The 23670-nt window shown below is 40.9% G+C and overlaps 1 protein-coding gene across 4 annotated transcripts in view; it reads left to right on the top strand.

Moving 5' to 3' along the window:
* The window catches only part of wdr7 (WD repeat domain 7), a 159271-nt gene that overhangs the window by 6846 nt on the left and 128755 nt on the right, over positions 1 to 23670 (top strand). For all 4 annotated transcript variants that reach the window (XM_078272136.1, XM_078272135.1, XM_078272138.1 and 1 more), the window contains exons 8-13: positions 98 to 243; positions 936 to 1038; positions 15979 to 16126; positions 17237 to 17352; positions 19845 to 19977; positions 20955 to 21175. In XM_078272136.1, the coding sequence (XP_078128262.1) occupies positions 98 to 243; positions 936 to 1038; positions 15979 to 16126; positions 17237 to 17352; positions 19845 to 19977; positions 20955 to 21175 (867 nt within the window). The remainder of the gene's footprint in view (positions 1 to 97; positions 244 to 935; positions 1039 to 15978; positions 16127 to 17236; positions 17353 to 19844; positions 19978 to 20954; positions 21176 to 23670) is intronic.

Raw genomic sequence — 23670 nt, 5'->3', positions numbered from 1 at the left:
GCACTGTGTGAGCCATGGACATGCAATTTTGGCCCCAGTCTGACCCGGCCTGAGCTGTACTACATGAAAATGTGTGTATCTTTTGTGCGTGTGTCAGGTGTTTGATGCAGGCGACTACTCGTTGCTCTGCTCAGTGTCCAGTGACAGTGACCAGGCCTGGACCGGAGGAGAGTTCATCGCCGCAGACAAAGTCATCATCTGGACCGAAGACGGCTGCAGTTACATCTACAAGCTGCCTGCCAGGTAAACCTGCTGCTCCTCTGGCCCTAATGCTGTTTCCACTGTAGGGTACAGCTCGGCTATGCTTGACTCACTTTTTTGGTACCAGTACTTTTCTCTTTTCGTTTTCCACTGCGGATAGTACCTCCGCAGTGGAGGTGGGATTCTCAGCTGATTGCCATAGCGATGGCGCGTGAAACTGCTGTCATCTTTAAGGCGGCACTCTCCAAATCCTTTCATTAGCAACCCAATAGAGGAACGTCTGCACTTCTGAATTGAGTGAATACAAAAATTGTGGTCGCCATTGACGGTAACCCATTCACAATTCTCTCTGACCAGTCATTTGCCTGCAGTGTTTTCTACCTTCTACTATCAGCTCTACTCGCTTGAAATCACGAACGAGGTGAAAAAAAAAAAGTACCCACAACTTATGCTTATTTGAACCTTTTATTTAACTAGGAAGCTAATGGAAAACCAAAAAAGAGTTGAGCCGAGCCATACTATGCAGTAGAAAAACGGCTTTGCATCACTTCTCAGTATCATCTGATGGGGTGAACACCACAGAAGAAGAGCACAGACTCGGAGTCCTGCTCAGCTAAAATCATGGGAGCTGTACAAGCAGAGACGTTAAAATGCGACCATGGGTTTTTCTGACTGTGTGTGTGCTACACAAATACTGTAAACTTAGACCCATAGTGTGTGTTTGTATTCCTCAGCTGTCTGCCTGCCAGTGAACACTTCCGCAGTGATGTTGGGAAAACCAAAGAAGGCTCAATTCCTCCGCTGGTCTACAGCATTGCCGACCGCTCAGACAAACAGGTCAGTCCTTTGTCCGTCACTCTGTCAACTGAGCGTTTGTAATTTTTGTATATTAAATAATATTTGAAATGGATTGTCGCACAGACTTGGAACGTGCACAGTCTTTGAACGTGTTGTATTGTACACTCCTGCTTGCACACCAGAAAAAGATATCATGATGTCGTATAGTTTTAGCTGTTTTTAGATATTTCTTATTAAGGATATTTTGAGGTTTTCCCTACTTACTTTGGACTTTACCTCAGTCCGTTTAAACCCAGTGTGCCCTCCAGTAACAGACAGATGCCGTTGCTAATGATTTAGCTACGGTGGCCGACGGGGGCAAACGCCCTGCAACTTCAGAAAACGCATGCAAATACACACAACACAACCAAATACATAAACGCGATGCAAATATAGAAACGATGCAAAAAGAAAAGCACACAAACCCCGAAAAAAGAAGCGATGCAAAAAGAAAAGCAGACAAACCCCGAAAACAAATGCAACAAAAAAACGCAGCATCCAGATTACACAACGGAAGTTCTCCAGACCTCTAGAGGGAGCAGCTAGTGGAACAGCTGGATTTTCGACCCCAGGGGGAGGGAGCGCTCTGCCTTTTTATTAGAGTCAGGTATGGCTGCAGCCTGGAGAACTCCATAGACTGTATATTAAATTATTATTATTATTATTATTATTATTAACATAACATAATATATTAGTAATATACAGTCTATGCTCCCGTCTCATGCCTCCCGTCCATAGACTGTATATTAAATGGATGTATGTATGTGTGTGTGTGTTTTATTACCACGAGTTTACAGACGTCTCTGCTGATTGAGTATCACCTGTGACCTGAGCCGAGACACACCCACCTAACGAGAGAAAACCTATCTCAAACATAGACTTAATATTTACAGTTCACAACGGTGCACACCGTTCTGAGATTGAATGTGTCCCGCCGGCTCTCTCTCGCTCTCTCTCTTGCTCTCTCTCTCTCTCTCTCTCTCTCTCTCTCTCTCTCTCCCCGTGGGGTCGAAAATCCAGCTGTTCCACTAGCTGCTCCCTCTAGAGGTCTGGAGAACTTCCGTCGTGGAATCTGGATGCTGCGTTTTTTTGTTGCATTTGTTTTCGTGGTTTGCGTGCTTTTCTTTTTTGCATCGTTTCTATATTTGCAGTGCGTTTATCTATGTGGTTGTGTTGTGTGCATTTGCAGCACGTTTGCTGAATGCTGCGTATGTGTTGTCAAATGAATGAAGTTGTTTATTAAATTTGCATGTGTTTTGTCTATTTGCGTGTGTTTTCTTAAGTTGCAGGGCGTTTGCCCCTGTCGGCCACCGTATTTAGTTGTTTGAGGTACTTGTCAGAGATAAAATGATAGGGGAACTAATTGATATGGAGGGGGTTCCAGATCTGGGTTGTCTTTTGTGTTTTTCATATTGATGATCTTAGCGATATGGAGCTGGGATAACTTGACTAGCAAGGTTTAGGAAACAAAACTGTCATACTTTTGTGTGCAACTTGCACTTTTGAACTTATGTTACGTACATACAAAAAAGGTAGACTGTAATTATGCCAGTTGGACTGTAATTAGTTTGTTCATAGAACAAAACTGAAAACAAGTCTTGTACTGAACTAAACTAACGTACTGATCAGGGCCCTGTTGTTCAAACGTAGCTTAAATAATCTAAATAGCATGATGCTATAAAATGATCCTGTTAATTGCTGCACTGCAGTAAGCATTAAATGTGGACCTTGTACAATGGCTACATCTGTAGCTGTGTGTAGTTGTCCCGTGGTGTTGTGTTGGCAGTCTAACTGTTTTGTTTGTATTAATTAGTGCTTGATTTGATTAAGGATCATCAGCGTCTATGTCAGGCACATTAGACCAAGTGATTTCTTAAAGGTGTGAATGAGAGAGAATCCTCTCAGAGGAACTTCATAGGCTAACATGACTGATTGGAGATGTTGTAGGCTCTCAGCAGAGCTGAGTACACTGGCCTGTTTGGAAAAATGAGTCATCAAAGATCAGCCTTTAAGTATATATAGATAGATAGATAGTGTACATTAGATAGAATGTAGAGTGTAAAACATTCATAGTTAGAGTACAGTTCTCCATGAAATAACAGAAGTGAATATATCACTGAACTGAAAATGCAACCTGGTGAAAGAAAAGAAGTAGAATGGTTTAGCACAGCCTTCATGATAAAATCCTGAAACCACAGACAGTAATTTTACAATAAAATGCTGTTAATGCAGACTCAACACATCCTCCATGTTAAAAAGTTGTCTTGATACATTTGGCATAATTAACCTTTCCATAGCACTAATGCCATCAAGTTATATGCTGTGTTTCCACTGCATGTTTCAGCTCAACCTTTGTTTTCCACTGCGGATGGTACCTCCTCAGCGTAGGCGAGATTCTCAGCTGATTGCCACTGCGATACCTGTGACGCTTGAAACTGTCGTGACATCTTTAACGTGACACTCCCTGAACCTTTAATCGGCAACCAAATAGCTGCACTTCGTCAAGTGTACGGCATAGTGTACGCTGCAGTTTTTTGGGCAAAAAAATGGTGGTCTCAATTTAAGGTTGCTTGGCTATTTCAAAATGGCAGGTTTATGCAGGATATTCTGTGTCACTTCTAGTGACAATTCAGTCACAGTCAGTGGTCAGTAGTTGGCGGTGTTTTAACTCCACTCTCCAGTATCGGCTCAGCTCGCTTGAAACCTGAACCGAGGTGGTACCAAAAAAGTACCACGTACCATCCAAAACGTTTGCTAATGGAAAACCAAATAAGAGCGTGCCGAGTTAAGTAGAGCCATGCCGTACCATGCAGTGGAAATGTGGCTGTAGTCACCACTCTGCTGCTCTTTCTCTTTTTAAAACAAATCCTGTTCTCACTCACTGATCAGTCCAGTGTGTTCTACTTTGTTGGTTTTTATTTCACTGTCAAGCTGCATTCAATGAAATCCAACACTTCCTGCACAGATTTTTCACGTTGAAAGCCTTATAGCAGCTAAAAGGACATGATCACTCCCATTCCTCCTGATAGGCTTTTCATTTGATACATCTCCAGTAAGTTTTAACAGCGATCGAAAAAACCGCAAAGTAAGAGCGTTTTGTAACGCAAGTTCCCTTTTCATTTACTCATTATTTCCAAAGAGATTCTGTGAGCAGCAGAGTGGTGACTGTTGTTGCACTGTTGGAATCTATGCTATGGAAATGTGCGTTTTTACTGAATTTACCATGTGAGCCCTTATAGAACCGGTAATTCATTGGCGAGCAGTTTTTATTTGCTCGCCTATTAATTTAGACTCTGCCATTATTTGAATACCAGCTTTTATATGAGAATGTAATAATGAAATGTACAAACATACTACTACATAGTACTGTTACTTAGCTTAATCATCAGTACCATTTTAAAAGATGGTGAACGGCCATGCTTAATCCATGTGCGTGAGCCTGACCCTTGGTGTTTTGTGGTTTCTGTGTGGTTATGATTTCGTTTTGGACCTTCAGTATGTTGTTGTTATATGTGTATTTATTATTTATTGTATTGTTTGTGTGTAGGTATTTATTTGTTGTCTGTGCCTTTTTTGTTGTTGTTGTTCCTTTTAATTTTTTTTGTCCTTGGATGCTGCCATGCCCCCTCCCTCCTTTGACCTCCTGACTCCTCTCAGAAGGAAGGAGAAGGAGGTGAGGAGGAGGAAGTAGTTGTGGAGGTGATGTGCCTCCCTGCCAGCGGGTGCGACTTGGAGCTCTACACCCCAGAGCTGCTATACCACCACCGGCCTCTAGAGGCACCAGTAAGCCCCAGAAAATGCACACTGAATACTAAAGGCGGGAAAAAGAAGGTTCATCTTCTTGGCTGAGCTGCTAAAGCTAAAATGGACATAATTACAGCTATTACACCAACTTTTAGTAGTAATGGTGAAAATATATAATCTTTTAAAATCAAAGACTCATTAGTTCTAAACTCATGGCATTTTCTGCACCATCAAATGAAAGTAAAGCATTATGCTATTTTTAAAGGACCATACCAATGATTGAGCATGCTTTGGCTCATTGACTACACATGGTTCCCTCTATATATTACTGCTAAATATATGGTGTTTGAATATGTGCTATACTGATTTGTAAGATTAAGCCCAGAATTCACAGCATACTTGAATGCACCACTTTTGTTTTCAGAATTTGCGCTGTAAACATATTCCTGTATAACATTTACAAAACATTAGGTCTGTAAATAGTTACTGCAGTCCAAATTCAAAATACTGGAGAGAGTTGTCTCCCCCGGCCCCTCCTCCCCAGACTCCCCAGTTCACGGAGGTTGCCAGGTTGAGAAAGCAGGATCTAACAATGTTGCTAGACGCTAGTCTTACATAGACAGACTTTATTCCACAGCACAGCGGACTAGCTAACGTTAGATGCTGGCTATGTTGACATGTTGTCATAAAAGCCTTTGCTCACACGGAGCTCTGTACCCGATTGACAACTACCCTATCTCGGCTTAAAACTATAGTGCGTTCCATTTGTACTCGGAACTCGGATTTTCACACGTCAAAGTTGGAAACACGCCGCCTGACCTCGGATTTCCGAGCTCGAGGCTCGGACAACCTCGCAGTAGCCCCAGTTCAAAATCCAACGTGGCTGCCCCCAGTATCAACAGTTGTGAAAGCTGTAGTAACATAAAGTTATAAGCACTTCTGTCTTATTTGTGTCTCACTAAATCAGTTGTTCACACAGGCTGGTTCAACTTCTGTCTGTGGACATGTTGTTACGCTGTTTGTATGCACCAAAAACGGTGTAATGCGTCGTTATCAACTGGTATTGCTAACATTGGCTAACCGGACTAGAGCTAATGAAAACAATGAAACTCTGACTTGTAAATGGAACGCATTCAACTCGGGTGTGACCTCATTCCCAGCTCCGGCTTCCGAGTTCCGAGGTAAATGGAACACACTACTTACTTAATGCAACAACCGCTAAAACATCATCATCTCGCCGTCCTCTCCACCCGACTGATAGCCACACTTTCTCGGCTTAAAATTACGGCAACAACCGCTAGAAACAGTGCAAACTCACGGTCCTCTCTCCCCGATTTACAGCCACCCTTTCTTAGCTTAAAATTACTCACCGTTGTCAGCTTCGGCCGCTGAACAGGCTACGCGTTGTAAACAGCCGTGGCCCGCTTGTCTGGTCCTCCGGTAACGTTAGCAGTTATGGCTTGTTAGCATGGCGGCGTTAGCCAGGACCAGTCGCGATCACTTTATTGGCTGTGTCTCAATTGTTTTTGCAAGTAACCAACTCGAGTACTCCTATATAATTCAATGTGAGTACACAAATGTTGAAATGACTGAAAATGCCCGTCCCTAGTTGCCTTGATAAATTAGCCTGAATATTAATTCTTACATGTTTAGGAGGAAATGCAACTGTTAAACATGCCAAGGTTTTTTAGTCGGGTAGAATCTATCTCCATTGATCTCGTTCGTTTGTTTGCTGCTTCCACGGCTGTAGTACAGCTGTAGCGCACTGGGTTTACGTTTTTACAGACCATCTGGCAACCCGGCCTGGCTGTCAAACTGGGCAGTTGATACCAACACACAGGCCAAAACACAGACAGACATCCGTCATGGAATGGAAATTTAAATGGAAAAAATACTGGCTTTAGCATTATTGTCAGAAAAGATAGTATTTCAGCTTAGCATGTTTCCTTAATAACTGATGACATATTGTGGTCGTTTTTGGACTTAAAACAGTAAATATATTGCACCTTTAACTATTTCAGTATTTATTTTAATATTCTATTAATTCTATAAAGTTTGTGATTAATCGGCTAATTGTTTAGTTTATAAAATGTCAGACAGTTGTGTACCTTCCTAAAGCTCCAGGTCAGGTTTTGTTTCCCCAACAGTCTAAAACCCAAAGATATTCAGTTTACAAGAAAAGTAGAACATCCTCACATAAGCAAAGCTGGATGGAATATTTGATGTTTTTGCTTTTCAAATGACTTAATTGATTATAAGAATTGTACAAAAATAAAAGTGATTAAGATAACTAAAGGTAGACTGGGATGGATAGCTGTGTTTTTCATATAAATGAACCAATGTCAGTTAAGGTCAAATCTGTGAAAAAAAACTTTGGTATGGTCCTTTTTAAGTGAGGTTGGTGTCAGGTGTAGATAGTCGCGTGTAAGAGTTAAGCTCAGTGTGAGGTTTTAAATGTACTGTACTTTTGAGATGAAGAGGCTGAAAATGTAAATAGTTTTTGATATTTTGGAGTTGTGACTTTGCAGCTCAGCCAGAAAGTAATGAGCTGAGATGAGAGGAGCAAACTGTGAGAACGGCAGCGAAAACACAGACATCCACTCAGTGGCTCACATTCACTCTGCACCTTGGTAATAAACAGGGAGGTCATGTCAGTCTTATGTAGGGTATTTTGAGCCTTTCTAAACCTCCATACCAATAATAAATGTTGCATTTCAGAAACAAAATAATGGTTGAATTTCATAAGGAAGAGTATAGTTGTTTTAATTTAGAGGATGCTTTTTTTTGCCTTTCATGAGAACTCAAAGGGCTCTGCGGTATTGTGACTAATGCTAATTTACCGAACATAACCGAGCTGAGAATTTATGTTTTTAAACACAGTTTAATATTCCAGATTGATTAACTGTCTGTAGGGCTTACATTTGAAAACGTGTTGAATCCTTGTTGTTTCAGTCAGAATGGCTCAGAGGGAATTTGACCACTTGCTATTTAGTTCTGTAAACGTCTGCTCTAAAAAAAAATATTATTATACAAAGAGAAAAATCTTTAGAAGCACAAAAATGGCATTTGCAAGCGTGAATAAAGTTTATGGTTTAGTAAGAAGTACAAGTATGTAGACAAATAGGATTCTATTATTAATGATGATCACAATTATAGGTATTTAAAGAATAATGGCCTTTTTAAAGGTTTGTCCCTCTCTTTTACTTTTTTCTTTTTTTTAAAAAAAAGACTTATTGTTTCCATAAGAAACAGAAAACTACAGAAGCCCTTAGTGACAAAAATAAATTCTGGTGATCCATTTTCTGATTTAAATTGTTTTTTTCTCTCCTGTGTTTATAACTTATGAACAGGTGAAAAAAGGTCCTTTTTTAATGTTTGTTGATGTAATACTCATTTTGGCCACAAGATGCTGAACTGCGCCACAACCCAATGTGCTAGGAATAGTTTATATTAACTAGAATAGTTTTAATTTTATCCATGCACCAAACCCTGGTGCCCACGCACTCGCAAAATCAATCACATCACTGCAATTTATTATTATTATTATTATTATTATTATTATTATTATTATTTTTATTTTTTATTTTTTTTAAAGATTCTTCCTTTGGGTATTTTATGCCTTTATTTGACAAGACCGCTAAAGACAGGAAAGGGGAGAGAGGGGGAGTGACATGCAGCAATGGGCCGCAGGCTGGAATCTAACCCGCAGCTTCTGCGTTAAGGACTGAGCCTTTGTACATGGGGCGCTTGCTCAACAAAGTGAGCTGCCAGGGCGCCCCATCTATCACCACACTATTTCAACAACTAAAACCAAGCCACACATCTTTGATCCATGTTGTTTATAACTGGACTAAATTGAAGAAATCATTTAACTATGTAGATAACTTACTTTTATGGAAGAACCACAAATGGGAAGAATGACCAAATCAACTTAATCTACAAGCAAAACGCTCTGCTTCTGAAACGCTCCCAGTGTGGTATGATGCACAGCGAAGAAAGGCACAAAACCACGGCGCTGCTGGACTACTTGTGGAATCACCTGGTTAGAAAAATGTACCCCGGCAATACTTTTCCCACCTATTCTTAAGTCTCAGGAGATAAAACAATTAAGAACAGACTTAGACAATGGATCACCAGAATTGTTTTTCTCACTTCTGTAGGAAACCCATAATGGAACTAAAAAGAAAAATGGACAAATACATTGAATTACAGTCAGAAGTTACTAGATTCCACATCAGGCCTGTCTTTGCACTCAAACGTAAAACACCGATGGCAAAAATAAAATGTCATTAATGCTATCATCTGTTATCATTAGCTGGTCAAGCCTAACTTTAAACCTTAACTTGATACTTGTTACTCTATTGGGAACCTAGTTTAAATTGTGATTGATCAAACAATCACTTGCTGAGCTACTCTATCAGACAGTATCACCTGCTGAGCTCAATCAAACAGATCCTGATGCATCGCATCTCATTATCAGTGTAGTTACCAAAGCAGTTCAGTTCAATTTTCAATTCAATTTTATTTATAGTATTAAATCATAACAAGAGTTATCTCAAGACACTTTACAGATAGAGTAGGTCTAGACCACACTCTATAATTTACAAAGACCCAACAATCCAGTAATAAAGGAAGGGTTTTAATAATGGCCTTACTCATCAAATACGTGGCATTTGCTTTGTAATATAGCACCACTACTCATTTCTTCAAAGCCTAATAAACATAATATTAGACGTCATAAAAATATCATTTCTAGGGTGCCTGGGTAGCGGAGGTGGTCTTTTTTCAGGTGACGCGGGCTGCCTCTTGTATAAAATGCTGCTGGAATCCCTGATTTAAAGACAACATTGGTTCTATATGACCTGAGCATGAATATTAAAAACAACAGCGGGCCAAAAATGGACTCTGGAGGAACACCATAATTAACAGAAAAATGGTAATGTCTGTAAGTCAGCTAAAAAGTATATCCAGGAGAAGTAATTTGTAGGTGTTACATGTAGCCTTTAGACTAATTTTCAAAGTGTTGGAATAGAAGTGTAAGACGCTGAGTCAATGCCATTGAAAGTGAACTGCCTGTTTTGTTTGCTCCTGTCTTGGGTTTCCTTCCTGCCTGACTGAGAGACTGAACTCATTCTAGTTCACCTGATTTCATGCTCTCTTCCCACTAAAACAGAACTCTTACTCCAAAAGCACCATCACCCTCCTCATCTGTCTTCATACTGATGAAGATGCATGCAAAGTCCCCAAGCTGCTTTTTAACAAAATAATGACCCGCTGAGTCCCTGAGTTTATGATAAGCCAAACGCAAAAAGGGAGTTACAGAAATACCATGACATTTTGGGTTAAATTTGGTTGCTTATCTTCAACAGGAACCTGTCACTTTGGACTAAGAAGTTTATACGTTTGTCTGTAAACTTAAAACACAAAGGATAAACACTAATGATGCATACTCAACATAAAAGAGACACCAAAGTTAAAATGTAGTTGCTGTGACAAGATTCAGGTAAAGACCAGTGGAATGCATCGGGGATGCAACCCTTTTTTTTTTTTTCTTTTTTTTTAAAAACAAATACAGTTTCAGGTACAGATAGGACAAGATGAAATTGTGTTTCTGTGTGTGGTCATCAGACCTGTTGTTACATTTAGGATAATGTACATTTACTAATTCCATTAGCAACACATTTAACGACAGAGACATTTCATACTAACCAGTCTGCTGCTAGAGTTTAATTTTTCTAACAAAAGTACTATTTCAATTGCAAATACAGTCATGTGCATATATAGTCATGTGATCGATACAGTTGTTTGCAGAGAAGACGTATCGCGTCAGTGTGAACAGTCTGCTGGTAATGGCATACTTAACTGTTAATTTAGTAGGCAGTATGCATGTACATACTGATTGAGTATGTAGTACACACTACATTAGTATGCGATTTTGAACACAGACATAATCTATCCCTGTCCTGGTAGGCTTTTAATTTAAAAACATCTGCAGTAAGTGTTTACTTCCATTAACCGTAGTTTAACAATGATATAAAAGTAGAAGTGATTAGAGTTAGGTAGTGAATGAAAACCGTAATGCTATGGTAATGTATATTATCCTTACAACCATGTTCGAAGTTGTCCTTGTATTTTTTACACCCAATTTAAAGGATAGTTTGGATATTTTAAAGTGGTGGTGTATGAGGTACTTATAGTCTTAGTCCTACAGTAGATGGCGGTCAGCACGCCCCCAGTTTGGAGAAACGGACCGAAGTACCAACACGGAAGCTAAGCAATGTGCTGCTGTGGATGATGGCATCAGCTAAACACCAAAAAGAAGGCTCACCTAAAAGTTTAAGTGCTATATTTCAAATATTATCACTGCTTTACCTTTAGACAGCACTTTCCTTTTTCGCAGAAGTTTTCCCTCTCTCTCTTTCAGCCCGTTCAGTCTCCCTCTGCAAAAGTTCTTCTTCTGTATACCCTGGCTAATAAAGGTGTCCTCCTTGTCTTCACAGTGAACGGCATTTTGTCATTGCGGTCATAATCACTTATTTTTTATTTTCCTCCATTTGTTGTCTCTTCCCTAAACCTCTGAAAGTCTGACCCAAACAGCTAATCTGCCGCATAATAAATTGCGGGGCACAGTTGCGCTCATGCGTAGGAATATGGAAGTTCTACTCTTGAGAAAATATAGTGCCAAAGGAAAGGAGAGAGTCAATGACAGTGATGGTCCGAGGCCTTGTTGGTGAGGCTGACTGCAGAGGGGAAGAAACTGTTTTTATGACGTGAGGTTTTGGTCCTGATGGACCGCAGCCTCCTGCCAGAGGGGAGAGGCTACAGTCTTTCCTGCCCGCCTCAGTGTCCTGGAGTTATGAAGGTCCTGGAGAGCCGTCAGATTGCAGCCAATCACCTTCTCAGCAGAGAGGATAATACGCTGCAGTCTACCCTTGTCCTTAGCAGTGGCTGCATCCTCACCTCCGCCATCACCATCTGGTACGCCAGATGGTGATGGCGGAGGTGAGGATGGACTCAATGATGGCAGTGCACCATCTTTGTCTTTATCAGGGTGAAGTTCGTCAGCAGCCGCAGGAAGTACATCCTCTGTTGTGCTTTTTTGATGAGGGAGCTGAACATCAGCTTAAGGTCCTGGGAGCTGATGGAGCCCAGGAAGCGAAAAGACTCCACAATATTGACTGTGGAGTCACCCAGGAAATAGAGGCGGTTGGCCTACATCCTTCCTTAAGGCCACAGCCATCTCCACTGTCTACAGGGCGTTCTAAGTTGTTCTGACTGCACTGGGCCCTGAGTCCAATCAGGGTGGTGTCGTCGCGAACTTTAGCAGCTTGACGGACTGATGGTGTACAGGGAGAAGTAGTAGTAGTAGAGAAGCAGTGAAAATATCCTAAATATAGCGTTCACTTAAACAGATATTGAATTATTTTTAGGTGGGCCTCTTCTTAGGTAGCTAAAATATGTTTTGCTGCTGCCCCCACTGCAGTACATTGCTAAGCTTCGGTGTCCAAATGTGCCGACCGACATCCTCTGTAGGTAATACAGTGACTATGGATTAGTACTTCATACAACACTCAAAACATCCAAACTATGCCTTTAAACTTAGTAAATATAATCCAGAGACCTGTACTACGAAGCAAGATTTGGCGTTAACGAGCTAACTTCAGGTTCAACCCAGGGTTTTCTGTACCACGACGGTGGATCACTTGTTACCGGGTTCAATCGCCGTGGTAACTTATGCTAAACACCTAACCTGGTCGGAAGCAGGTTAGGTTGGAGATTAGAGATCAACCGGTGTAAAAGCACCGCCTACTGACAATCAATACTCGGTTGATAACGGCGTCATCGTTCTTAGAAGATCAGGCGGAGCTCGGTGCGCAGAGAGAGAGAGGTGCACTCAGAAAAGTTAAAACATTTAGAGACCGACAACACCGTTAACATTCCCTGATGGGTATTTTTATGAAATGTATAGATTCTAATGGTAGGGAATTAGCCTACATATAGGCTATTGGCATCTTGAGTCGTGTGTTGGCAATGCCATACATCGGTTTGAATTATGTTTTTATATATATTTTATTTGCTCTCACGATCGTTTACCACTGCCAGGGTTGCAACTGAAATAATAGGCTAAAGCAACGACAGTTTATGGAAAGCACAAGTGTAATTATGGTCAGATCTAGTGCCTGACTGATGGGGAAGATATTGATAAGCGTTGTGATATACGCATTTACAGCGTCTGCTATTTTTTGCCAGCTTTCCTCCTGTTTTAGGAAGCAGCGACTGTATTGTATTGTCCGTGTTCTTCATATTTATGTAGAATTATAGTTTGCTCTTCTTATGTAAAATACGCGGCTCTGGTAGATGTTTGTGATTGGTCGTGCTGTGCAAACACCGCCTCTTTTATGTGAACGCGCGCGCCGCTGGATTGGGAAACCCTGGGTTGATTGAACTAGTTGTTAACCACCATCGTGACACAGGTTATGCGGGACCGCGGTTGTTAGGGTTAGTGAAGCCGGGTAACTGAAATAAATCCAGGGCATGTTGATCTTGATTCGTAGTACAGGCCTCTGGTGAATGGGTAGAAACCCCACCCATCTGCAGCACAGAGCCAATTAAAACAAACGAACAAATTCTTGCAAGTTATCATAGGTTGATATTCTCTCTCTGTCTTTCACTGCCACTGTGCTGTCTGCTCAAAACATAACACTCACTGATGTTGGATTTTTTCTATTCACATCTTATATCAAGATGTGATTTAGTTTGTCTGTGTGTGTTTAAAAAACATTTGGTGGCACTTTGCATACTCTCTGTGATTGTGTACAGCGTTCAGATGAGCCAAACTAACCGTTTGTCGTACACACCGGACACCTCAGCCATTCCCCGCTTCTGTACCTCTTTAAATTGTGTTGTTGCTGTGACTATGGCAGCCCATCCTACTTACACGCCCACAGGTTCACAAGCTTTCATCCTGTCCATTGAACACCATTATATGGAAATTCTGTCTTCCAGCAGTAGTTATTTGGTCCAGTAGAGGTCAGTTTTATCAACGGGGTCGGAAATCAATGAGTTGCAGCAAACTTTTGATCGGGATCATAAGGCACCAGGACACAGCTGAAGCAAACAGGACCAACTTGTGCAGGAAATCTTGTGAGCATAGCTGGCTTGTGAAACGGCTAAAGTGACACATGACCTTTCCTCACATATGGTCATGGCTGGTATTGAGACAAAAATTAGCCCTCGTTTTGGTGGTTCCTAGGCAAAACTTTTCATTTGGTCCTTCTTACACATTGGAGCCCTGGTGAGTTTCCTGTTCAAACCAGTCAGGCTCTAATGTATCCAGATGAATAGATTTGACGCAACTGTCTATGGGTCTTGGTCTTGTCCATGATTTGACAGGCGTAACACCTCACTGCTGCTGAACCGAGCAAAGGGAAACCGACTACCTGTTAATGGATAGTGGTAACCACTGTAAATAACACCTGATCACTCCTTCTCATGAGGGACAAATATCATGAAGTTAATGTGACTGATTAAGGCTCTATGTAGTTAAGAAAGCTGGTCATGTTTAGGCTCTCAAGATTGAAGGATTTACTGTAGGTGAGATATCCACCTGCATTTGGCATTAAAAAAATTACACCATTTCTCAAAGTCAAACTACTCAAATCAGTTACTCAGTGAGTCCCTGCACGTTTGCTCCTCGCACTCGACTCACAACTGACAGAGCTGACCTCAGCCACCCCCCACACAGCCTCTTCAGCCTCTTGCCATCTGGGAGATGGTACGGAGCATCTGAGCCTGTTCCACCAGACTGTCAAACAGCTTCATTCCCCAGGCAGTCAGGAAGCTCAACACCCCCCCCCCCCCCCCCCCATCAGGATCTGGATTGGCCACTTTATATAAAAGAAGACACTTAGGAACTCTTTTTATATTGCACATTTCAAATATCTTCATTTTTAGTTTTCTGTACTGTTTATTTTACTGCCTTACATTTGCACTATTTAGAATGTATTACTGTATTGTATATATTATGTTTCTTTATCCTATTTGTACACATTACTTATCTTTTTTTTAATCTTTATTTGTATATATTTCTTATCTTTTATATTCTACTTGTTGTACGTGTCCTTATTGTACCGTGGGTCGGAGAGAAACGTATTTTCAGTTGCTCTGTATGTCTGGCACTTATTGCAGGATTGACAATAAAGTTGGCTTGACTTGACAAAGAGGTTATAATGAGCTAAGAAAAGAATGACTCTTGAAAGTGATTCAGTTCAGTTCGTTCCCCCAAAACATGCGTTCTATTGAACTACTCATTCTCCAACGACACAAGACTACTGCACTTCGTCAATTGTACCCTTGCTTGAAACCTCAACCGAGGTGGTACCAGGTACTATCTACAACGTTTGCCAATGGAAAACCAAAAAAGTGACATGAAGTGACTATGCTATAAGCCTGTGAATAAAAGGACAGTAAACTGAGCAAACCAGCTGAGCGTTCAAAAGGTGGAAATAGGTTAGGTATTGAGGTCAGACATGACTAAGTTTCCATATTAGTACCGAAGTACCTGGGAAGACTGCTGGCCACTTATATTTTGGTTAGCTTCAGTCACATGAGCCTCATCCTATTTGTACCTGTAGTTTTAACCCCACCAGTCCTTCCTCTGTGCAGCATTTAGCACATGTTCTGATGGGGGAAGCAACAGTTTGGGTGCGATCATTGGAATTCTACAGTGGCTACATTTGCTCTGCTGCTGGACTTCATGTATCTCTGATCCTATCGGCCCTGATCTGATGAAAAAGCCCCAGTAAGACCCAAACAGCATGTTAGATGCAACCAGTATTCACTATCAAATGATTTGTACATGTTTTCAGCCTGTAGAGGAGTCAGATGTCAGAGCTGCGTGGTTCTGTTTTCCTGCAGTGTGCTGTGGGTTGTTGCTGTTTGTTTGTTTGAAGGCAACCAGAGCGCAAAACCAAACATTTCAGCTTCACATTCTCAGACTAAGAACCATTATAGCATGACAAACTAAACTAACAGTCTTTAAAGGAATACTCCAATTGTTAAGAAAAATGTGCTCTGATGAATTTTAGGCTGAAATTCCCCCAAACACTACTGTTGAAGGTGTTATTTGGGAGATTTAGCGCTTCAGGCTTTCATATGATGACATGGCTTTCTTTTTTTTCCTCCACCATCCTCCAGCTCCTGATCTGTCCTCCTGTGACTCGGTTCTTCTTTGGCCGACGGGAGCCCCTCCATAAGTTGCTGATCCAGGGAGACTCAGCGGGCAGACTGTCCCTGTGGAGCATCCCAGACACCTCGCCTCTGCAGCCGCTGTCGACCGCTGCAGGTAAGGAGGGCGTGACTGCCGCTGTTGGTCTTAATGAACTACAAAAACACGTAGTCCACTGGTGTTCTTACAGTGACGTTACAGAATATTTTTTTCCCCCTCACAAATTATCTAAAAGGTAGTTTTACAAAAAATTATTGTTTATAAAAAAAAAAAGTTGAAAAGAGAAAAACAACCAAAAGAACACACTTCTTGCCATCAGTAATCCCTCTTAGTAATCATTTATACAAAAATAACCACTTATAATATACATTACCTGTTTATAAAATATGACAAAGAAAAGAAAACCATTGGTAATAATATTTACGATATACCTATTTCAATTCAACATTAAAATAGAAGAAAAGAAAGTTATGTTTCCTGCATGGTTTATCATAAATCATATTGATTTCTCTTTTTCATTGGCCATGAAGTCCATATGCTTCACATAGTTGATAAATGTTCCACTGACCTTTTTATTAGATTACTTTTTGTTAGCGTGTGGAGTGTTAGAGAAATGTATTCCCTGAGACAGTGTTGAAACACTGAGGCTGAGTGACATCTAGTGGTCAAAATGTGTCATGGGACTGTTGGTTGGTTGGTTGGTTGGTTGGTTGGTTGGTTGGCAGTTAATATTTTTGACATTTTTTGTTCCTTAAATGGGTTCATGATGTGAATTTAATTTTGTAAAAATGAAACCAAAATGACAAAAAGTGCCCTTTTTTAAACTTGCCTCTAGTGCAAATGAACACAACTTCACATAGAATTGACTTAATTAACATTGTTTTTAATTAGTAGGATTTGATCCAACCAAAAACAGTAAATTGATATCTAAAACAACAATAAACAAGTTTATATAAAAAAGATAAATATTAGAGGCTCCCTATATGCAATATGGAATGATAATATATTGTTTTTAATTAAATGTTCTAACTATTTGATCCATTTAGTTAGTAGATGATGGCTTCAATAATAGTCATATGCCTTAAATATGACATTTGCTGCGTGACATTGCTTTTCTGTTCTATTTCTTTGCTTCAAGTTTAGTGTTTTATTACTTTATCCAACACTTCAAAGGCTTCCAGAGGCTTTATTCAGGCTGTATCTCTGCCTCTCTCTGTCTCTGTGCAGAGCTGCAGGTGTCGTCCACCATCAGTCTCCAGGAGGCGTTTGATAAGTTGACCCCCGTGTCTGCAGGGATCATCGACCAGCTAAGTGCTCTTCCTGGAAAAGAAGGACCCATCAAGGTTTGAACTCAGACAAATTTCCTGGCTAAAATGAAATGTTTATAGAACTTTCAAAATTAATTTATAAAAGTGTTTAGCGTTGAAAAGTCATACAGATGGAATAGATGTTGGTTCTGCTCCTGATTTTCATATGTTTCTCCTATTTTCTTGTGAAAGCCAGTTGGGATTCTGGATATCCTCTCTGAGATTGTATTTGTGCATTGAATATTTAGATTAGATTAGATAGGTAGGTAGGTAGGTAGGTAGGTAGATAGATAGCTGATAGGTAGGTCGGTAGGTAGCTGGTAGGTAGGTAGATAGCTGATAGGTAGGTCGGTAGGTAGGTAGATAGATAGATAGGTAGGTAGGTGTAGATAGATAGGTGTAGATAGATAGCTGATAGGTAGGTAGGTAGATAGATAGGTGTAGATAGATAGCTGATAGGTAGGTAGGTGTAGATAGATAGCTGATAGGTAGGTAAGTGTAGATAGATAGGTGTAGATAGATAGCTGATAGGTAGGTAAGTGTAGATAGATAGCAGGTAGGTAGGTAGATAGGTAGGTAGGTGTAGATAGATAGCTGATACAGTGGGGCAAAAAAGTATTTAGTCAGCCACCAATTGTGCAAGTTCTCCCACTTAAAAAGATGAGAGAGGCCTGTAATTTTCATCATAGGTACACTTCAACTATGAGAGACAAAATGAGAAAAAAAATCCAGAAAATGTCATTGTAGGATTTTTAATGAATTTATTTGCAAATTATGGTGGAAAATAAGTATTTGGTCAATAACAAAAGTTCATCTCAATACTTTGTTATATACCCTTTGTTGGCAATGACACAGGCCAAACGTTTTCTGTAAGTCTTCACAAGGTTTTCACACACTGTTGCTGGTATTTTGGCTCATTCCTCCATGCAGATCTCCTCTAGAGCAGTGATGTTTTGGGGCTGTCGCTGGGCAACACGGACTTTCAACTCCCTCCAAAGATTTTCTATGGGGTTGAGATCTGGAGACTGGCTAGACCACTCCAGGACCTTGAAATGCTTCTTACGCAGCCACTCCTTCGTTGCCCAGGCGGTGTGTTTGGGATCATTGTCATGCTGAAAGACCCAGCCACGTTTCATCTTCAATGCCCTTGCTGATGGAAGGAGGTTTTCACTCAAAATCTCATGATACATGGCCCCATTCATTCCTTCCTTTACACGGATCAGTCGTCCTGGTCCCTTTGCAGAAAAACAGTCCCAAAGCATGATGTTTCTACCCCCATGCTTCACAGTAGGTATGGTGTTCTTTGGATGCAACTCAGCATTCTTTCCCCTCCAAACACGACAAGTTGAGTTTTTACCAAAAAGTTCTATTTTGGTTTCATCTGACCATATGACATTCTCCCAATCCTCTTCTGGATCATCCAAATGCTCTCTAGCAAACTCTAGACGGGCCTGGACATGTACTGGCTTAAGCAGGGGGACACGTCTGGCACTGCAGGATTTGAGTCCCTGGCGGCATAGTGTGTTACTGATGGTAGCCTTTGTTACTTTGGTCCCAGCTCTCTGCAGGTCATTCACTAGGTCCCCCCGTGTGGTTCTGGGATTTTTTCTCACCGTTCTTGTGATCATTTTGACCCCACGGGGTGAGATCTTGCGTGGAGCCCCGGATCGAGGGAGATTATTAGTGGTCTTGTATGTCTTCCATTTTCTTATAATTTTTCCCACAGTTGATTTCTTCACACCAAGCTGCTTGCCTATTGCAGATTCAGTCTTCCCAGCCTGGTGCAGGTCTACAATTTTGTTTCTGGTGTCCTTTGACAGCTCTTTGGTCTTGGCCATAGTGGAGTTTGGAGTGTGACTGTTTGAGGTTGTGGACAGGTGTCTTTTATACTGATAACAAGTTCAAACAGGTGCCATTAATACAGGTAACGAGTGGAGGACAGAGGAGCCTCTTAAAGAAGACGTTACAGGTCTGTGAGAGCCAGAAATATTGCTTGTTTGTAGGTGACCAAATACTTATTTTCCAGAGGAATTTGCAAATAAATTCATTAAAAATGCTACAATGTAATTTTCTGGATTTTCTTTCCTCATTTTGTCTCTCATAGTTGAACTGTACCTATGATGAAACTTACAGGCCTCTCTCATCTTTTTAAGTGGGAGAACTTGCACAATTGGTGGCTGACTAAATACTTTTTTGCCCCACTGTAGGTAGGTAGGTGTAGATAGATAGCTGATAGGTAGGTAGGTGTAGATAGGTAGGTAGGTGTAGATAGCTGATAGGTAGGTAGGTAGGTAGATAGCTTACAGCAACAAGTTACAAGGACACATACAGAAAGAAATAAGCAAGATAAAAATAAGATAAGATAACAAAGATAAAGTTTAAAACAAAAAAATAGGATATAATATAAATAATAATTGATATACTTGGATAACTGACATTATAGTTTGGTTGTTAGGTTTCTGACTCTGTGTGTGTGTGTGTGTGTCTGTGTCTGTGTGTGTGTGTGTGTGTGTGTTTTGTTCCCGCAGGTGACAGCCAGCGTGTATATCCCCTCTCAGGGTCGCCTGGTGTGTGGGAGAGAAGACGGTAGCATCATCCTGGTTCCTGCCACTCAGACCGCCATTGTCCAGCTGCTGCAGGGGGAGCACATGCTCAGGAGAGGTGAGGGAGAGACACAGGGAGCTAGAAGCTGTCCAGTGTTGAGAAAGTAGACGCTGGAAAAAGATTGACAAAAAGTCAACAGTAAACAGGCCATCTACATTAAACAATCAATAAATAAACAAAACGGGGCTACCAACTAAACTTTAATAGCTCTAATCATTGCTGTCAGGAGCTAATTCATTTCTTCAGATCTGGACTAAAGAAGAAATGATACAACATTGCCTTTTTAGTTCTGGTTCATTTTGTGTTCACACTGATTATTATAAACAAATTAGGAGCTGTAAACATGGGTTCATATGGACTGACAAGTAATACATTGATTGGACAGTTTTAGTGATGTCATCCAGCATCATCAGGTCAGTAAGTCATGCTGCACTCTACTACTTCACTTGTGCTTATTTATCTTCTCTGGTGTCAGAATAAATGACTGGTTAACACCATTGTTCATCTAGATTGCAACTCAACCTCATGTATCGTGAATAATGAAGAACAGGTAGACACAAGAAGAAAAAGATGCATCTTGTGCTGTAATAGCAGGGAAGGATATTTACTGTTTATGTTTCACTCAATTATTGATGAGGAACTGTTTGCAATTTCAACAAAGTTGTTGCACACCATAAAGTCTTAGTGACAGGTGCATAAATAAATAAAAAAATAAATAAAAATAAATCCAGCACGATCTGCATCACTTTATTGATGACGTCTGGGTCCTTAGACCTTCACGATAATGAGGAACTGCTAAAATAATATCTCCTTCTCTCTATCTGATTAATTAGAAAAAAAATCCTGTGCTCGTGGTGATGCGCATGCAGGTTACCAATTGAATGCTTCCGATTTCCTGCTAAAATCACATATCTACTATCACATAGGTTGCATCTCATAACCCTTAAATTGCCTCCTTGAGTCCTCCACTTGCCTCCCTTCCGCGTATCTTATGTCTTCATCTATTCTGAGTGTTGCGTCTGTCCGTCCCGCAGGCTGGCCGCCCCATCGTACCCTGCGAGGTCACCGGAACAAGGTGACGTGCGTCCTGTATCCATACCAGATCTCCCCCCGCTACGACCAGCGCTCGCTGGTGTCCGGAGGAGTGGACTTCTCCGTCATCGTCTGGGACATTTTCACTGGAGAGATGAAGCACATTTTCTGTGTCCACGGAGGAGAGATCACCCAGCTCATTGTCCCACCTGAAAACTGCAGTGTAAGACCTCTGACATGTAGCTTTATGTGTTTGTTTCTTTTGTGCCTTTTTCTTTTTCAGGATAGCTCACTAGACACATTCTCTTTTTTCAGTCTTGAGTTGCTTGTTTTTCTTTGTTGTTTGTTGCGTTTGTGTGTGATGAATATACCGAGAGGGAGTAGTGTGTTTTGTTGCTGACATTAGATGTAAATGTTACGGGGGTGATGTTATTGTTGGAGAGAATTTTAATGACATTGTGTTGTGGTCAAATGTTGAATGCACAGACACACACGGTCGTCCATTAAACCAAACATTATGCCGTTTAACTGACATTAAGATCCAATGGTCAGAATTGTGTGGTTACCATGGAAATGAGATATCATGCTGATGAGAATGACCTATCACACACATGCTTTAATTAAGACATTTCCTGTTTTGTGTCTGTTCTCTTTTTTGAAATATTACAAAAGTCAGTTATCGCCAAAGCAAATGTTACATCAGTATCCTTTTTCAATTAACAGCTGGTCTACTGAGCATCTGCAGTGAGTAAATGGCTCTCAGAGCCAACAATAATACTGCAGGAGAAACTTTGATTTTTTTTGAATAATTCATTACATCACTGCTGACCAGTCAGGTTATTGTTGTATAAAGTTAAGGACAGAAAGTCAGTGGAAACCCTGCTTTCAGGTTGGGATTTGACTCTTGTACACTATTACTCTCATTTGGATTTGACTACAAGATTGTACTTTTCCTTTTTAAAGCTCTGAATAGGCTAGCTCTAGCATATCTCAGTGACTTTTTACATTCCTACTGTCCCCCCCTAGAATACTGAGGTCATCTTAAAGGCTGCTCCTTTCCATCCAAAATAGCCATTTGAGGCATAAAGGTGACCATGCTTTTTCTGTGGCCAGGCCCAAGTTGTGGAACTGCCTCCCTCTACATTTTCGATTAGGCCCCACTGTCAAATCAGGCAAAAAACACTTGTTTCTCTGGCTTTCTACAGTTACAGATCCCCTGCTGATTTTGTTTGTTTGCCCACTGACAAAGAAATGATCAGTCTATAATTTTAATGGTAGGTTTATTTGAACAGTGAGAGACAGAATAACAACAAAAAAATCCAGACAAACGCATGTCAAACACGTTATGAATTGATTTGCATTTTAATGAGGGAAATAAGTATTTGACCCCTCTGCAAAAACATGACTTAGTACTTGGTGGCAAAACCCTTGTTGGCAATCACAGAGGTCAGGCGTTTCTTGTAGTTGGCCACCAGGTTTGCACACATATCAGGTGGGATTTTGTCCCACTCCTTTTTGCAGATGTTCTCCAAGTCATTAAGGTTTTGAGGCTGACGTTTGGTAACTCGAACCTTCAGCTCCCTCCACAGATTTTCTATGGGATTAAGGTCTAGAGACTGGCTAGGCCACTCCAGGACCTTCATGTGGTTCTTCTTGAGCCATTCCTTTGTTGCCTTGGCCTTGTGTTTTGGGCCATTGTCATGCTGGAATACCCATCCACGATCCATTTTCAATGCCCTGGCTGAGGGAAGGAGGTTCTCACCCAAGATTTGATGGTACATGGCCCCGTCCATCGTCGCTTTTGATACGTTGAAGTTGTCCTGTCCCCTTAGCAGAAAAACACTCCCAAAGCATAATGTTTCCACTTCTATGTTTGACGGTGGGGATGGCGTTCATGGGGTCATAGGCAGCATTCCTCCTCCTCCAAACACAGTGAGTTGAGTTGATGCCAAAAAGCTCGATTTTGGTCTCATATGACCACAACAATTTCACCCAGTTCTCCTCTGAATCATTCATATGTTCATTGGCAAACTTCAGACTTGCCTGTACATGTGCTTTCTTGAGCAGGGGGACCCTGCAGGCGCTGCAGGATTTCAGCCCTTCACCCCGTAGTGTGTTACCAATTGTTTTCTTGGTGACTATGGTCCCAGCTGCCTTGAGATCATTGACAACATCCTCCCGTGTAGTTTTGATTCCTCACCATTCTCATGATCATTGCAACTCCACGAGGTGAGATCTTGCATGGAGCCCCAGACCGAGGGAGATTGACAGTTCTTTTGTGTTTCTTCCATTTGCGAATAATCGCACCAACTGTTGTCACTTTCTCACCAAGCTCACCTTGTTTAGGTCTACAATCTTGTCCCTGACATCCTTGGACAGCTCTTTGGTCTTGACTATGGTGGAGAGTTTGGAATCTGATTGATTGATTGCTTCTGTGGACAGGTGTCTTTTCTACAGGTAACAAGATGAGATTAGGAGCACTCCCTTTATGAGCGTGCTCCTAATCTCAGCTCGTTACCTGTAGAAAAGACACCTCGGAGCCAGAAATCTATAAATAGTAGAAATACTTATTTCTCTCATTAAAATGCAAATCAATTCATAACGTGTTTGACATGCGTTTGTCTGGATTGTTTTATTATTATTCTGTTTCTCACTTTTCAAATTAACCTACTATTCAAATTATAGACTGATCATTTCTTTGTCAATGGGCAAATGTAC

This window comes from Sander vitreus, chromosome 16, assembly GCF_031162955.1.
Source record: "Sander vitreus isolate 19-12246 chromosome 16, sanVit1, whole genome shotgun sequence".
Lineage (NCBI taxonomy): Eukaryota > Metazoa > Chordata > Actinopteri > Perciformes > Percidae > Sander > Sander vitreus.
Note: the sequence above shows the minus strand (reverse complement) of the source record. Positions and strands in the feature narration are given on the sequence as shown.